Below are 19,198 nucleotides of genomic sequence, written 5' to 3'. Positions count from 1 at the left end.
TCCTAAAGGATTAGACCTTTCTTGGATGCTGCTTTTGTACCAAATCATAATTACAATCACATGTTGACATCACCTGTTTCAAATCACATCATTATTTAACCATTTTACCTCATTACTAGCCCTAAATTGCTCCTGTCCCAACTTTTTTTGAAATGTGTTGCAGGTCTGAATGACAGGAAATGATGCATATTTACAAATGACATGAAGTTGACCAGACAAAACATGAAATATTTTGTGTTCATATTGTCTGCAATGAAATACAAGTCAAAGTAAATTTAGAAATCACTTATTTTTTTTATTTATTTGCGTTTTCCATACTGTCCCAACTTTTTCTGATTTGGGGTTGTAGGTTTAAAAATATCTAAATTAATATCGATATCGCAAATCACATTTTTGTGAATATTGTGCACCCCTAGTACATGTTTATTTTAATGCGAACAATGTGCTGTCACTTTAATTCAGCAGTGCAGCACAGCAAAAAATAGACTTTTTCAAGATTCAAGATTCAAGAGTTTTATTTGTCACATACACAGTTATATACACAATTTACAACTGGCAGTGAAATGTAAACAGGTCCGCTCCATGGACAGTGCAAATAACAGTTACAAGAAATTAAAATAGAAATAGAATAAAATTAGAATAAAAAGTATTAACATAAGTAGAATTATAAATAAATCAAGTAAAAGATAAAAATAGGAAATAAGATAAAAATTTAAATATAAAAATTTAAATATAAAAATATAAAAAATAAGTGGATATGATAAGTGAGATAAACTGTAGACTTAAAAATAAGTGGTTAACATAAGATATATATATATGTATATATAAAGAAGTATAATGTGCAAGGTTTATTACAGGTTGTTACGCAGTAACAATAGGAAAGTAAAGTGCAGTGCAATGGCAGTATGTGGATGTTAATGTATAAACTGGATGTTTATGCGTGTGCGGGGTGAAGTGAAGTCACGTGACTGAGTTCAGGAGTCTGATGGCCTGGGGGAAGAAACTCCTCCTGAGTCTTTCAGTCTTTGCCATCAGGCTACGGAAGCGCTTACCAGATGGCAGCAGGGTGAAGTGAGAGTTTGCAGGGTGATTAATGTCTCTGATGATTTTGGTAGCTCTACCTCTGCAGCGTTTGGTGTAGATGTCCTGCAGAGACGGGAGAGCTGAGCCTGAGATGCGCTCGGATAAGCGCACCACTCTTTGCAGGGCTTTGCAGTCGTGACTGGTGCTGTTCCCGTACCACGCTGTGATGCACTGAGTCAGGACACTTTCTATCACCCCTCGATAGAAAGTTTTCAGGATGGCTGGTACGGAAACGATCGCCGCACTGCTGTATACGCATCGCACCTGGAACGTACTGATGGACAGCATCCGCGTGCAGTGTGAAAGCTGTAATCCGTTAACATGGGTACGGAAAAACAATACGCAACGCATACGCACTGCAAACGGAGTATGTGTAAAACGGGCGTCAGTCTTCTGCCTTTTCTGCAGAGCATGCCGCCTCAGAGAAAATAAATAATACAATTTCAAATGTATAAATTGGCTATGGAAAACAGCACCATTGGGCTAAATTTGGATCAATTGGACCCCCCCCCCCCCCCCCCTAAAGATTGATCTGTTGAGAGCAGTTATTTAGATGCTAAATTTTGATCAATTGGAACCATATAAGGGTGTGTCCAGGGAAGGGCCGTATGAGGTTCCTCCGCAGCCACAAAGACATGGGGCTGGGGTCCTCTTTCTTCGCCACCGGGTAGAGGCTGGACAGGAGGCAGATGAAGTGTGCCAGCCCGGAGAGCCTTTCCAAAGGCGGAGTGGGCCAGAATCCCACCGTCGCTGGTCCTGCCATACCCCCCAACATCGATCACCCGGAAGCGTACTTCGCATCCACAACTGCAAGAAGAACGATGGAGAAGGTTCCCTTGTAATTGTGGAACTGGGATCCGGGGTTGGGGGGTGCCTTGATCACCACATGCTTCCCGTCCAGCACCCCACAGCACAGAGGGAAGTTCCACCGCTCCTGGAATCCCTCTGCGATGGACCTCCAGTCATCGGTGTTGGGCACAGCCATGTAGTCCTCCACAAGGCAGTCACAACCTGGGGGACGATCTGGCACACCGTTGACACTCCAACCATATAGCTGGACGCTATGCTCCTGAATGAGTCCCCAGTGGCAAGAAACCTAAAACATTATTATAAATATTATTAGAAGTACACTTGTAGTTACATATTCAATAACATACAATAAGCAGTCTGTTTCACTGAAATGCACCATATGTGTTGGTTTGCTAGTAATTTGACAGTTTTTAATCCGTTTATTAAAATCACTACTGAGCCAATAACCAACCAATCCATATTGCTTACAGATAGAGACATGACAGTATCACGACTGCCAAGAGAATATTGTAATTTATAGCTTACCCGTTAACTACAATAGTACAACTTATTTCAATTTTAGGAAGCCTACATGAAAAATTGACACAGATTAAACTGTGACTGATCAGGGTGTAAACCAGAAATCAAGGTTGAACCAAGATTAAACACCAGAACAAAATGAGGTGCAAATGAGGACTTAATACAAACACCTCCTGAGTCACCAACAGTGATATCCGTAGCACAGATTGAGAAACATTAATAGCATAGCATATATTCCCACATGTAACAATAATGTAGTATATCACAGTACATTTATAGTAATACTATGGTGTTTTGAGCCATACTATAGTAACTATACCACAGTAAATTAACAAAGTGTAGCTAATACAAAAATGTACTGTAGTATGTAGTATGGTTAAAAAACACTAGTATTTAGAAAATACATTTTACTACAATATACTACAGTCTTTTTTCATGTGGGATAGCATATATTTCATATACTGTATTTAAAATGTCATATACATTTACTAACCGAAGACAGATGGACAGGCGCTCCGCTGCTGGGATAGAGCGCCTGTAGTTGGTGTCCTGGAGGGTTTCAACCTCAGTTCCAGAGGTTGAAAAGAATATGTGATAAGGAAGAAGATTTTAACATCAGGGCACAAGATATGACTCAAAGATTTAAGGAACGAGGGTATAAAAATAGTGTGATTAACAGAGCATACAATAAAGTGAGAAACATAAGTAGAGATGAGCTATTACGACAAAAATGTGAATCACAAGATTCTGATAATTCGATTTATTTCGTGACACAGTATAGCACAGAGGCTAACAGAATTAAGAAAATTTAAAAAATTAACTGGGAAATAGTTATGAGTGATCCTTATCTAAGAGAAGTCATGCCTGAACCTTCTTCTATTGCATTCCGGAAAGCACCCACGATTAAAGATAAAATAGTAAGAAGCCATCTTCCCTCTAAGAAATCAAACACCTGGCTAAGTTTGAGTACAGGAAATTACAGGTGTGGCAACTGTAATCACTGTAATAATATGATTAAGACTAATATATTTAGAGATGTGACCTCAGACTTAGAATTCAAAATTAGATAACTTATTAATTGCAATACTTCATTAGTGGTGTATAGGTTGGATTGTCCATGTGACTGCTTTTACATAGGGATGACTACAAGAAAATTAAAGACAAGATTATCAGAACATAAAAATGCTATTCGAGTCTGTAACCCCCTATACCCTATGGCTATACATTATAGAGATACAAATCATGGTAGCCCAAGTACACTGAAAATAATCGGCATTGAGCATATCCCTAAATCAATAAGAGGAGGAGATAGGGTTAACAGGCTTTTAAAAAGAGAGTCTTTCAGGATCTATACACTGAAAGCAACTACATTTCCAGGCTTAAACAGAGAGTTAGACTTTGTACCATTTTTGTAATATAATTTTGTTCTTTCTAGTAATATGTTACATTATGAATTATTTGATGTTTACGAATTATGTTGAATTCAATTATATGAATTACTTGATTTATGTATTTCTATGTCTTACTTAATTTCATTGTTGAATATATATAATATTAATTAGTGCAATTTTGACTTGTATACATCTTTGATATTTATGATTTTTTTTTTCTCTCTTTCTCTCTCTCTCTCTCTCTCTCTCTCTCTCTCTCTCTCTCTCTCTCTCTCTCTCTCTCTCTCTCTCTCTCTCTCTCTCTCTCTCTCTCTCTCTCTCTCTCTCTCTCTCAGTTTCCTTACACAGAGTGATCAGGTGTCTGTAATTTGATCAATTAATGGCTGGTTAAAAATGAGCTTGAGATGTTGTTTGTTATACACACCCTGACGAAGGCATGTAAAGCCGCAACGCGGAGATGTACCTGTCACCAATTTTAAATGTTTAAGCCATGAAAAAATAAAGGCTTTTTAACTTTTTCAACACACCCATCGAGTGCTTGGACTACCTTTGTTTCTAAAGAACAAGTCATTTGACTTGTGCAAAGTTAATAGACACCGCGTGGTAATCCAACTGACTGAGGGGACACCTAAAGCTATCCGAAGCAGTGGAGTGCTGGGGAGGTCTGCCCTCTACCTCCGGCCAAGTGTAAGCTCACTAAGGTTATATAAAAACAAAATGCAATCATCCTTTTTTATATTCATATCAAGTATTGTTTAATTACATTTTACAGCAGCCTTTAAACAACCCTGAAAGTAACAGTTTCATTGGTAAGTGACTCATTATAAGTAATGTGTGGACTGTGCATACAAATTAGCCAAAAGACATTCATTATGACATTTGGGTTGACATAGTTGGTATGTTTACAAATTTTAGGCATCCACTGACACTGTCTCTGCAACAACAGACAGCAAATTGGTGAGGAAACATATGTAGCCTTGTCTTGAGTTATTTCATGTGACATTTATTTAAGTTATAACTATTTCAAGGCATACTTATATACGTATGATGCTACTGAAACGGTAAGAACATGAATTTGACTCTTAATCAACTTCATTAATGTGGGTCATTCTCAATACATTTCAGTATTTTGCTAAACGTGTTCTGTTTCTTGGATTTTGAACATATACTGTGCCCAGAGGCCATGCATATCCACCTCTTACCATACCTAATACTGTTTTTTGACCTGTTGTGAAAGGAGTTATAATATTTGGTAATTTTTTTTGTTTGCCTATTCATGTGTTGGTGAAAGTGTTGATTCCCAACTAGGTCATCATAATGATGATAATGATTGTGGTGATGGTGATGAGGAAGTGGTAAGACATAATTTACATCATTATTGGTTTAATTGTTTAGGGCAAAATGCATATATAGGCGTATTGGTTGGAAAACATGTTGTTATCTTCACATAGAAAGTGCTTGCTACGGACCTGTTGAAATGGAGCCATTATAATTTATAAAATTCTGTCCATGTAAAGGTCGTCATTGACAGTGACAATTTGTCAGAAAGCTGTCATGCCATTGATGATAGCCCCACTGAAATGGTTAGACCATGAATAGCGTTTTTGAGATCTTAAGAATAATGCTTTGGACAGAATTTAAATTGTGTGATTAAAGTAGGGGTGTGCAATATATAATATGTCTGCTGAATGTGTGTGTGTATATAATATAGCCTATAAAAAATGCTTGATTGTACAGTCTTCTATAATCAACTCTTCAAACATTATTCTTCTGGCAATGAAGAATAACATTCTTGTTTTAAAAAGTAGCCATACAAAAGCATGTAGCAAAATCCTGATTGCATCCAAATGTTACATTGGTTATGTAGTTTCGTAATGTGAAAATGTTATGTCTTTAAATTCACTGAGATTTTCAAGATGTCTCTGCAGACAAGTAACATGCCACTAAATCCAGCAATCACAGATATGCCTGAAACAACAAATGGTTTAGGTAATTTAAAAGCCCAAAATTTGAAGGCCAAAACAGTGCATCCATCCGTAATAAAAGTACACACAGCTTCGGTGGTTAAGAAAGGCCTTTCTAAATGTGAAGTGACATGTTTGTCTAAAAAAAACAAACATATTTAATACTTTATCAACTGTAATAACTACATTCCTGCAGACGGCCTTATGCATCGATTTACGGCAGAAGAGTGACCATTGACCCGGCGCACGACATGATGAACACAGCTCGCGTTAGAGCAAAACAAAACGCTGGTCACAAAATAGTAATTAGTATAAAAAAGTGGTTCCCAAACTGGGGTACACGGTGACGGGTTATACTTAAACCAAGCATGTATTTCATGGCTCAATGCTGTAAATACATGACATCCAATCAAAATACCACATCTTTAGCGGTCAAAACTGACTACATCCATTTCCACACAAGCAGGTGGGTGCTTATGGGTTGCATCAGAGTCTGCTGCCTTAAAGGGATAGTTCACCCAAAAACGAAAATGTGATGTTTTTCTGCTTACCCCTAAGGCATCCAAGATGTAGGTGTCTTCGTTTCTTCAGTAGAACACAAATGAAGATTTTTAACTCCAACCGTTGCTGTGTGTCACTCATATAATGCTTGTCAATGGAGACTAATTCTATTAGAGTAAAAAAAAACATGGACAGACAACTTCAAATTAACCGAACTTCAAATTTAGCTCTCCAGACTGCCGTCACTTCCTGTCAGTGAGGTCAAAATTCCGAGCGATCCACGCAGGCACTAATGAGGAATCTATGTATATGACTATGACCCAGCTGCTATTTGACCTCACTGACAGGAAGTGATGGCAGTCTGCAGAGCTGAAGCATTCGTCTGATATGAGGTGAAATTAATTGCATAAATACCGTTGGGTTTCTCTTAGAAACCGATCGTTTCGTGTCTTAAGACATCAATGTGTCGTCACGAGCCGCGGGGTTTAATTTGTATCCATTATTATTACCGTGCGCTTGCAGAGAGAGAGAGAGAGAGAGAGAGAGCGTGAGGCGAGCAAGAGAGAGAGAGAGAGATCGCTCGTGTTTTTCTTCTTTCTTTTTTTTTACCTTATTTCCCAGCTCACACTTTTCTTATCCTAATTGTACAAGTTGCAAGTTACAAAAAACACACAAGCAGTGCTGACTGACTCTGATCACCGGCAGTGGTGCACGTCCGGATCGACTCGACGCATGTTAAACAGACCCAGGACCCGTAGTAATAGATTGGGACCCGACTGATCATTTCAAATATAGACCCGAACCCGTACGGGTCCCGGGTCCACGGGTCTCGGGGGCTTCGTGAAGACCTCTACCACCTAGTCCTCACAAAACAACCATACGAGGCAATACTTAATAATAATAATAATAATAATAATAATTTGAATAAATTCTAATAAATAATATTTGGCTCCTACAACTAGGATACAGAGATATTAGCAAAAACATAATGTTGCTTATTATAGTGCCACCATGTGGCTGAATCTCACACAATTTGATACACAGCCTCATTTTGATACTTTATACAAATATGTTAATTTTATAACAGTCAGACATTATGAACTGACCTTATTAGCCGCTAAATATCATTGGCTGAATACCCCTAAACACACCTGGATTACAATACGTTTAACAAATCAATTCTACATACATAAATTATATTTAAAACAGTAAATCTAAATGAAGCTGATCTCCATCAACACAAACAGATACATTGAGAAAAGCACACACACACACACACACACTGTTATTATTGTCAGTATGAGCATTTATTACACACACGTTTCAGTGACAGAAGTTCAGCTGTAGTATTAATGTAATGATACTATACCGTCACTGTTTTTCATGAGCTTAAGGCATTATGGGTAGAATCTCACATCAGTCTATCCTGATTCATCAACACAGTTTCACTGATGAAGCATAAAACCTAAACCCAGGATAGAGCGGCTGAGTGAATGTGGTCTGGACTGTGTGGATGAGGCTCATTGTGTCTCCAGAGACGCTGTAGAAGGACAGAGTTCCTGCACTGTGGTCCACATACACTCCTACTCTACGACTATTGGGCTCTACAGGGAGATCAGTCCATGTGTCACCGTGTCTAAATGAGTAACTCTCAGGATAGCAGAACAAACTCCAGGACTGATCATTAAATCCAAACCCACACTCATCACCATCTCCCTTCCTGCCGATGCTCTTATATGACACTGATATAAACACACGTTCTCCACTCCACTCAACCTCCCAGTAAGAGCGTCCACTCACACTCTCACTACACAACACCTGAAACCACATATCAAATCTGTCAGGATGATCAGGATACAGCTGATCTGTGCGAGTGACAGCAATCACTCGGTTCTCCTCAGACAGACTGAGCTGTCTATTCACTGTATTCAGGTCCGGAGTCAGCCGAAGTAAATCTGACGGAGAGAAACAAATCAGAATGAGGGATTATGAATCTGATCTTTTATTGTAGCTGAACTCTTCATGTTCAATACATCGATACCATGTCTCAGTTCAGTTTAATCATCATTCACATAATCAACTCAAACTCTTCTGTCATGTTTTCTTTCCCCTTCTCCAGGAAGAACATGAACACACTCATGAGTTTCTCTGCTTGTGTTCTCAGTGACTTACATTGTAGGAAGTCATCTCTGGTCTTCGGATCAGGAACTGTGGAAATCAACAGACATGAAGAGTTGATTATCACGTCAAGAGAAAATGATCCTGCATCCATTGCTAACACATGCAGAAATCCTCCAACACAGAAGATATTTAGAGAAATGTTCCTGCTGTTTCCAGAGCCCAAATCCTGACACGAGCACTACTGAGGGTTTGACACTATTGACATGTCATATTTGATTTGGCTTCTGTAGACATCAACTGATCACAGATTGGACTGGAGAGGGAATACGACTCTGATTTCACTTTGTCCATCATAGTAATGGTATCGCTTCATGAGACTCGGATTATACCACTAGAGAGTACTTTATGTGTAAGCAGTTATATTATATGTGATTATAATGATGGCTTTTAAATGTGTTTTGTAATGAACTTTTCTCAGAGCGGCAGAGTAGAAGCGCGGGCGAGCCATAATCACATTTTATTGTGTGTGTGAGTGTGTGTGTGCTTGTCTACCATTCTAACAGGGGACCGCTGAGCCAAGAGGGGACATTTTTCAGGTCAAAATAAAGAAAACAAACATGATGCGCGATCTGCAGCCTCTCTTTCAAAGACGTTCATTCAGATAGTCTTCAGAAAAGGAACTCTAGCTTAGTGAATACTTGTCTCACAAACATGAGACATATGTCTAAAGAAACGCTGAAATGTCAGGTTTTAAACAATGTAAACTAAATCGAAAACAAAATCGTGTTTATGTAATCTGTTTGAAAATAGATGTCAGTCACTCTCGAGCCTCTTCATTATCCGCTAATGCGACCACGCCCATGGAGCGCACGCTCTTCCAGATTCAAATACTGACGATCCAGAGTCGACGCCCACACATCAACTCAAACAAACACATCAAGTACTGCTATAGCCTACTTCAGCTACATTGCTTTGAGACGCGTTGAGAAATAATCCTGGATTTATTCTCCACATGGAAAAGCTGTTCATGTCCTGTTCAGAGGATTCAGGGCTGATTGTAAGGTAGGCCAAGTTTATTCTGTTAGCATCTGTGATTATTAAACGCAAAAAGACCTTTTAAATATGAATCCTTCTGCAACATTAAATGTCATACACGCAAGACTGTTTAGACAAGATTTATTCTGCCTGTTTTGGACCGATTATAACATGTTTATTGTAAAAGAGCCTAGTGTCACATCAATAAAGCTTTTATTCACAAATGTCTGCACAGATGCTATAAATATAGTACCAGTCAAACGTATTTTTATTCATATTGATGTTTAAATATTATAGCCTAATGGTATTTTTTTATTTAATATCAAAGTTAGTCAGAAATGATTCTGGAGTTTTGTTTTGTAGAAAGTGATTTTTTTGTAGAAAGTGAATTTCGTTTTGTATAAATTGTATCTTCATTTTAATTATTTATAATTAAATTTTTTAGCATGAGACTAAAAGTAGTACAAAAATGTAGAAAAATGCTCTTATTAATTTGTGTCTTGTTTCTAGTCTAAATATTTAAACATTCTTAAATCAAGCTGCATTTACTAGATAAGTACAATTTCAACTAAATAAGAAGAGCATTTTTTTTGCTCTGTCACATACCTGAAGCTCATTCATTATGCGGGCTGTTGTGTTCTTTTGTCCTCTCAGGTGATACTCATCATTATTCATTAGATATCACACCTCCTCGCATACCGGCTTTGTGAAAAAAAAACTGTCTTACAAATTTTAAATCAGTGTATTGTTTTATGTGAATGAGTAGACTCAATGATTCTCACATCAGTTTGAAGCAAAAACTCTAGGCAAATACACCCATTAGTCAAAAGTCTTGTGAACACATATCTATTGTGTGTTTTGAGGCCTTAATTTAAAAAAAAATTTTTTGTTTTCTCAAAAACCGTGCATAAACATTTTTCTCTCAAAAATACAAGCATGTACATACATGTTGCTCACATATTATGGTAGCCCAGTTTGTGCTGAACACAGTGTAATTACACTTTTGCCATTAATGTGTTTATAAGCATCTGAAAAAAAAAACACAAATGTCAGACCATGTCAAAACTTCTAAAGGGCCCCAAAAGAGCTCAGACTGCTAGGGGTTAAACACACGTCGTTCACACTCCTCTATTGTTTGAATGGCCTGCTGTCCCAGAGGCTCTGAGACTCTAGAGCTGCTGTTTATAACTGGCTGCTTACTAAAGGAAACATTTTCTTTAACCATTAGGTCAATTATAGACATTTCTTTACAATAAGGTTCATTAGTTAACATTATTTAACTACATTATGTACTTCTTTAAAAAGCATTTATTTATCTTTGTTAATGTTAATTTCAAGATTTTCGAATACTTTATTAAAATCTTGTTAGCATTACACTGCGATGTAACATTCACAAATCATGAACAGCTGGATTTATATTAAATAACGTTAACAAAGATTAACAAGTACAGTAACAAATGTATTACTCAAAAACAGAACAAAAGATGTGGAGGGACAATCAGTTCATTGGCAGAAGATTAAATGGTTCCGCTACACAAAAGATGAACCAAAAACAATCTTCTTCAAGTATGATTTCACCGCCCCAACCTTCCGAAAACTGACGGTGACACAACAGGCAACAAGAGGCACCAGAACCACACACCCCAGCTCAATGTATGAAAGTCCTCCAGGGATCAGTGCCTTAAAGGGGTCATATAATGGTACATGCACTTTTACAAGTTGATTATACGGAAATGTGTTTTGGCAGTGCCTATACACAACCATCCTATAATGATAAAAATCCATCCAGTGTTTTTTTTAATCTCCTTATATGTTTTCCCCTGTCTCAAATCGAGCCGTCTGACCGTGTGACGTTACACGGTGTACGCCCCTCCTATGATTGTTGATTGACAGCAGCGTTTCAACTCAGACCCTGAGCGAGCGCTCATCAGTCCGCCATTGTTGATACGCTGCAGCAGAATGGCGTCTAAGCGATTGTGGTGTTGTGTTCTTGGGTGTAATAACGAACACAGCAGCCATTTTGATGTTCCTAAATCCCAAAAGCTGAAGACGCAGTGGCTGAGTTTTGTTTTCGAAGGGAATATTTCCCCCCGATCAACGTCAATGTTTGCGCGAATCATTTCTCAGCAGACTGCTTTATAAACGAGCGTCAGTATAAAGCAGGTTTTGCTAATAAGCTGCTCTTGAAAAAAGGATTGTGTTCCTGCTGCACCTTCAGAAGATGTGAGTGTAACATTTTATTAACCTTTATATTAATCTTTGCAAATCGCTTGCACACTTCACAATGAATGCGGCTAAAGTTTACAGGGTAAGTTACATTACGACATGCTTTCTGTGTATGACGTTCTCAATATAATTCATAATCCCACGTTTATAATGAACAACGCATTATGGTCATTGTGTTATAACAAACTGTGTATGCTGGTGATAAAGTGTACGTGGTAACAATGAACTAACGTATACATCAGTAAACACATAGCATTCGTATCTCACTACGCTACTCTGCCAGTACAAAGATAGATCAAAGTGACATTACGTTAACCAACCATTCAGAAACGTCCTGTTCGAACTTTGTTGGGTTCGTCATCTTGTTCCGGGTCCGACTCAGGTTCAAAATGATAAGGTTGCTCAGATGTGTCCTCAGAGACTCCCGTTGCCATTATTTCTCGAAAATATACCCTGAACAGTTGTCCACGTGTGTTGTCGAACGGAATGCCCCACAGAGCAGAGGGGCGGGGTGAGCAAAGCTCATTATCATTTAAAGTCACATGCACTGAAATGACTTGCTGAAAACAGAGCTGTTTTTGACCAGGTAAAATTAGTGTTTTCTTACAATACTAATGAGAATTTTTAATTAAAGTATATTACAAACTTTTCATTTAGACACTAAAGAATCATATTAACTTGTACAAAAATGGCATTCTATGACCCCTTTAAAGAAAACAGACCTACTCACCCTGTGCACCAATGGCAGTAATCCTCACGGTTATGCAGAGTTCTATAACACTCTGACAGTGGACAGTGAGTGAACAGATAAGTGAACTAAAATGTGAAATGTGTAATAAACAAGAGAACTGAAATTAAACTGTTTGAAATTAAATGTTAAACTGTTTGAAATGAAATACATTAATGTGAACTCATGAATGAAAATTGAAATTAAACTGTTAGAAATTAAATGCTAAACAGTTTGAAATGATGAAATTAAATGACTATGTATACTGTTTTGTAAATAAAATGAAAAGTTATGAAGTTAGAGTGTTTTTAACCAATTCGTTTTGACCAGTAATTTCTGCATTGATCAGCAGATACGTCCTATTTTTCTTTAGAAGAATTGGAAATGTTTGGTGCCAAAAAGGCGTATTTGATGTTTTTGCTATATTTTCAAGATTTTAGAATATGTTCATCGTGTTAATATGCTAAAATATGTTCACTTAAGTACTTACTCATATAAGTATGTATGTGGTTGCAATGTTGTGGTTGAAGGTTATTAAATACAGTTGATTGAAGTGTGGTCAAAATTTTGTTTTGGCTCTCCTGTAAAGTTTGTCAATTGCCACTTACGCCCCTCTGGTTCCAAGCCCTCAAAATGTAACAAAGATTTTTTTCTAATGTATAACCGAGTTAAAAATTAAAATGTTGTATACATTTATTTTTGTAATGAAAGTTATTTGTAAATTAATCGAACTAATATACATTGTTTATTTTCGTGTGTCGGCTCAATAAGAGAAAAGTGATTTCTGAACATTGTTTATTTTTGTTATAATTTGTACATTAAACAAATTCTTCAATACATTTATTTTGTCATGTAAATTAAAATGTGTAAACGAAAAAAAAATTGGTAGTATATACATTACTTAAAGTACTTTTACAACTTTTTATACAATAAAAAAAATGTTTAACATCAGAAAAAAACAGAAAATTAAATGAACAGCTAAAACAGAAGAAATCATGTGTCTGTAGACTTTAATTGACCTATCGGTAAGCCCCGCCCCTCGAACGCAGATGAGCCAATGGCAGTTGAGTATCAGTTGCGCTGGGACCGGAACTCGGCCATCTTTAGGTCATAGAGATACATTGTAAAATCCGAAGCTCTCATCGGTTTGATGGTGTTTATGCTACAAAAATGCTAAAATGATGTGCCTGAGGAACTGTAACACTGATTCCAGGGATCCTGAGAGGATTTTCTGTTTGTCATACTCTCATTCAGTTACGATTAAAGTCCCTGCTAACATACAAACCGAAATAACGAACCGTTATAACTAAACTGTTACACGAAGGTCTACATTTCAGTGCCTCTCCATATTAAACTGGTTATATGTAAATTAATTTAATTTTAGATATGTTTAAGGTCTACATTATCTCCTATTTTGATGGGTATTATAGTCTACGGCTAGTGAAAGGAAGAGCTCGCACGCAGTTTATCGGAGTTGTTTTGCAGATACAAAGTTTACCAGTTATTAACTGCACCCCCGAAAAGGCATAAGCTCTGTGTATATGTTTGCTTACAGTTAGTAGTATTAGTGTTTTTGTGTAATTTGCTGTGTATGTTAATGATAATGCAACGGAGAGAGATAGTTTGTGAATGAGACATTAATGCACTTCTTATGCTTTGTTTGTTCAGCTCTTACGGTGATTTTCTGGAGTGAAAAAGGACATAATAAACTTGATAACCCATCAGTAAAGTTTGTCCATCATTCAGACGGGGTATACGCTACATTCTGTGTCCAAAAACATCTCGGGATAAGTTTTCCACACTGACAGCTGTCATTGTAAGATATAGCAACAGTAACTAAGGGGGGCAGGGCTTACCGATAGGTCAATTGAGCTGATTGGGAGACGCTGGAGCTGCCGGACCGGAATGGGCTGTTGTCACACACCTGCTATAGGCCATTTAATGCTCGGGTCAGTGTTGCCAAGTCTGGAATCGGGCTACTGTTACACTGTTGCTGTTGGTTGTTTGTAGCCTATAACAGCTCGGTTCTATGGGCCTCTGCTAAGCACCCTCAAACAAAAGTCAAAGCACCCTCAAATTAAATTATTAATAGCACATGTAAATGAGATTTCGCCGACAATAGAAACACAGACAGATTTACACACAAACATATCAGTGTTTCCCCTACCATTGTTTGGGGGGGGGGGGGGGGGGGGCAAAATTATTTGTCATTACGGTCGACAATAAGAATTGCCTGATGGTTCAGTGCCAGCGTGAAAGACACTCAGGCCAATGCTGCATCTTCACGGAAACTGATCATTTGCGCATGTTTAAGCCTTGCCAATTTAAATATTCAAGCGCTCATAGACGAGAAAGTGTCTCAGTTTGATACTAGCGAAGCGCAGCAAAAGCACACATAAGCACAGCCACGCATCTCACAGCGCGCAAATATTCACACACAATTATATCAAATCACTGTCTTGTTGAGTATCATCGTAAACATAGTCGGTTAAGTCTTTTAAATGAACGTAAACATGAAATTTGCCAGTCACCGCCAGCATTTATGGTCATTTTCACAAGGTTCATGGCCCACAGAATATCTAAACATGCAATATATCAAAAGAAAGAACAGACCCACTGTTTTATTCCAGCTTCATATATTATTTTTTTAATCAACACTTGAATGTTGCAAGTTTCATGAAAAAGCAACATTTTGAGCATAAAGATGAGAATCACGTTTTTGTAAAAGACTAACGTTACGTCCAAACGATGAACAAAACACAGATGTTGTAGATGGAGTCCATCAACACCCCAAAGCTTCACAGTCCTAGAACTCGTCCTGGGGCGACATTTCATTCAATAACATTAGGCAGTTGTGATTTATATGCTGTTTGATGGTGATGTCTGCGTTATTTTACATATGCATCTGCTTATGATAGTGCACGTTCCTGCTTCTTCGGCTGTTTTGATCAGGAGATTCTGTTCTCGTGCAGGAAATGCGCTACAGCGCCCCCTACCGTATAACAGTGAACACATGGAAACAAAAGACAAAAAAAATAAAAAATTCACTCACTGCTCTTAACTGAAACTTTTAATCTATATTTATATGCAGTGACATATAATTTTATGCAGACTATGCAGTGATATTTTACATTTGATTACTATTTTTGTACCTGACTATCTAGTTTAGACCTACATGAAAATAACTCTTTATTTAATTTGTATATGTTTGTTATGCTGTATTTATTTCTGCTTTTGCTCGTAATTTGATTATTTGTTCTTATTTTATTACTGACGGTCTTTAACAATATACAATTTTTTTTGAGGATTTAGAAAATCCTAGAGTTAGGATATTAGTTTTTAGAGTCATAACCTTATTTATTAAGGTTACATGGCTCAAAAACAATACTAGGCCTATTTTATTTTATTTATTTTTTTGTGGTGGGGCCAGTGAAAATTCTGGCGGGGCAAGTAAAAATTTTAACCCCTGAAAAAATTCCTTAGCATTGAGCCATGAAATATATTCCCCCCCAAAAAATAAAACACGGATTTGCGAGTAGTAACTTTAGTGGTAAAAATGTCGAAGAGGAATGGAGAAGGTGATGAACCTAAATAGGCAAAAATTTGTTTTTTTTCTTAAAAGCAACAAAATCCGGAGACAGAACTTAAGCAAAGCCAACCTCTTTTGTGTTGTAAATAGTTGTGTGATGTATAAATAAATGTTGTTTATATTTATTTACCAAATTAATTAATTTATTGTCTATGGCAACACCACATATACATAACACTCCAGCTCCGCGACACTAGTAGTTTCGGGAGGAAAATAAGTATTTGAACCCTGCTATTTTGCAAGTTCTCCCACTTATAAATCATGGAGGGGTCTGAAATTGTCATCGTAGGTTCATGTCCACTGTGAGAGACAAAATCTAAAAAAAAAAAAAATCCAGAAATCACAATGTATGATTTTTTAACTATTTATTTGTATGATACAGCTGCAAATAAGTATTTGAACACCTGTCTATCAGCTAGAATTCTGACCCTCAAAGACCTGTTAGTCTGCCTTTAAAATGTCCACCTCCACTCCATTTATTATCCTAAATTAGATGCACCCGTTTGAGGTCGTTAGCTGCATAAAGACACCTGTCCACCCCATACAATCAGTAAGAATCCAACTACTAACATGGCCAAGACCAAAGAGCTGTCCAAAGACACTAGTGACAATATTGTACACCTCCACAATACTGGAAAGGGTTACGGGGAAATTGCCAAGCAGCTTGGTGAAAAAAGGTCCAATGTTGGAGCAATCATTAGAAAATGGAAGAAGCTAAACATGACTGTCAATCTCCCTCGGACTGGGGCTCCATGCAAGATCTCACCTCGTGGGGTCTCAATAGGGGTGCACCGATCCGACTTTTTCAGTCCCGATACCGATACCGATGCCTGGGCTTTGTGTATCTGTCGATACCCGATACCGATCCGATATATTGTTGAATTAATAATAAACTGTATATCTTCCACCTTATACCTTCCTTGAAGAGACTAAAGGCACCAGACTTTACTAACTAAACATAACTAAGACAAAATAACAGATGTATGTAAGGTGTTGAATTCTTATTTATTTAAAAAACAATTGTTCATTCAAATCTAAAATAGAATGTAATCTAACTTCTTTAAATAAATAAAATGTAGCAGTGGAAACAAAAAACAGTCAAACATACAATAGTAATCTGACAGTTACCAAACATTTTTTACACTACAGATAATTGTTTTGGTATATAATCATATCAATATTAAAAAGTAGCATTACAAATTAACAAATAGTCTAATTTTCTACCATATGCAATTTAATAAAAATTTTCAGCTAGCTAATAACAACTTTGTTCTGGTTTCACCTCACTCCAGATTAAATGATTGTAGGCTAGGCCTATTTATTTTACTTAGATGAAATACTGTTGATAATTAAAAATAATTCTTACTACCCACTCTTGCTAAAATGGGTAAGCACACTTGTGTTCTCATTTCAGTTGCGTTCTGAGTAAATTAATAAACTGAGTTCATGAGTTCAGTGTTGGACAGTTCAGTTGTTCTGGCCAGTCGTTAAAATGATTCGGTTCAAAGGAGTCATTAGGTCACGAATCGGACATTAGCAGACGCGTTGTGTGCGAATCCCGTCTGTTAGAACATCGCGAAAGATTTGTCAACACACAGAAAACACTTCATAACTGGATATAATTTGTCTCCCGCTTATTGAAAGTATGCTTTATGTCAGCTGGTCAGAGAAGAGTCAATGTTTTTTGAGCGCAATTCACACCCAGTGATAATTCAAGGACAAAATTGTCCGAATGTGTCACGTGCAACATGGTTTCGGTCTTCCGAGCTTTTGATTTGGATTAATATGTGAAATATGAGAGCGAACACTGATTATTTTGAAGACCCAGAGAGCGCGCGCGGGGGAGGAGCTCTCAGATCGGTCTCTCAGTCACAAGCGCAGCATCTGTTCTACATCACTCGTAAATCACAACAACTCATCAAATTAGGCTTTGGCCGTCAAAAAAATGTCAATGCAGGAAAGACCCTGACTTTGCAGTAATACCCTCGAAACAGCGACGAACTAGTTGGCGTGGCAAGCGTGAAATATCTCCTCCACACAGCCGACTCTCTGGCTCGCTCCCTTCTAGCATGCGACACACGTGAAGCTGACGAATGACGTAGGTTCTGCTGCGATGGAAAAAAACACCTGGATCGGCTTGTGGATCTGTTAATTTTTCCGATCCCCGATCCAGCTATTTTGTCAGTATCGCGGCCGATATCCGATCCTAATATCGGATCGGTGCACCCCTAGGTCTCAATGATCCTAAGAAAGGTGAGAAATCAGCCCAGAACTACACGGGAGGAGCTGGTCAATGACCTGAAAAGAGCTAAGACATGGTCATGGTTTGAAATCATGCATGGCACGGAAGGTTCCCCTGCTTAAACCAGCACATGTCCAGGCCCGTCTTAAGTTTGCCAATGACCATTTGGATGATCCAGAGGAGTCATGGGAGAAAGTCATGTGGTCAGATTGGACCAAAATATAACTTTTTGGTCATAATTCCACTAAACGTGTTTGGAGGAAGAAGAATGATGAGTACCATCCCAAGAACACCATCCCTACTGTGAAGCATGGGGGTGGTAGCATCATGCTTTGGGGGTGTTTTTCCGCACATGGGACAGGGCGACTGCACTGTATTAAGGAGAGGATGACCGGGGCCATGTATTGCGAGATTTTGGGGAACAACCTCCTTCCCTCAGTTAGAGCATTGAAGATGGGTCGAGGCTGGGTCTTCCTACATGACAATGACCCGAAGCACACAGCCAGGATAACCAAGGAGTGGCTCTGTAAGAAGCATATCAAGGTTCTGGCGTGGCCTAGCCAGTCTCCAGACCTAAACCCAATAGAGAATCTTTGGAGGAGCTCAAACTCAGGCCAGAAACCTGACTGACCTAGAGAAGATCTGTGTGGAGGAGTGGGCCAAAATCCCTCCTGCAGTGTGTGCAAACCTGCTGAACAACTACAGGAAACGTTTGACCTCTGTAATTGCAAACAAAGGCTACTGTACCAAATATTAACATTGATTTTCTCAAGTGTTCAAATACTTATTTGCAGCTGTATCATACAAATAAATAGTTAAAAATCATAGATTGTGATTTCTGGATTTTTTTTTTTAGATTATGTCTCTCACAGTGGACATGCACCTACGATGACAATTTCAGACCCCTCCATGATTTATAAGTGGGAGAACTTGCAAAATAGCAGAGTGTTCAAATACTTATTTTCCTCACTGCATGTATGCATGTATGTA

At 38.0% G+C, this 19,198-nt stretch overlaps 1 protein-coding gene across 2 annotated transcripts in view; it reads right to left on the bottom strand.

Annotated features, from left to right (window-relative positions):
- Window positions 1-7,561: 7,561 nt before the first annotated feature.
- LOC307131318 (tripartite motif-containing protein 16-like) overlaps window positions 7,562-19,198 on the bottom strand; it is a 390,938-nt gene continuing 379,301 nt past the window's right edge. For both annotated transcript variants that reach the window (XM_079824906.1, XM_079824905.1), the window contains exons 3-4: window positions 8,441-8,476; window positions 7,562-8,223 (exon numbers count right to left, since the gene is read on the bottom strand). In XM_079824906.1, coding sequence (XP_079681032.1) covers window positions 7,703-8,223; window positions 8,441-8,476 — 557 coding nt within the window. In that variant the 3' untranslated portion in view covers window positions 7,562-7,702. The remainder of the gene's footprint in view (window positions 8,224-8,440; window positions 8,477-19,198) is intronic.

This window comes from Gobio gobio (genome assembly GCF_949357685.1).
Source record: "Gobio gobio genome assembly, chromosome: 1".
Classification (NCBI taxonomy): domain Eukaryota; kingdom Metazoa; phylum Chordata; class Actinopteri; order Cypriniformes; family Gobionidae; genus Gobio; species Gobio gobio.
Note: the sequence above shows the minus strand (reverse complement) of the source record. Positions and strands in the feature narration are given on the sequence as shown.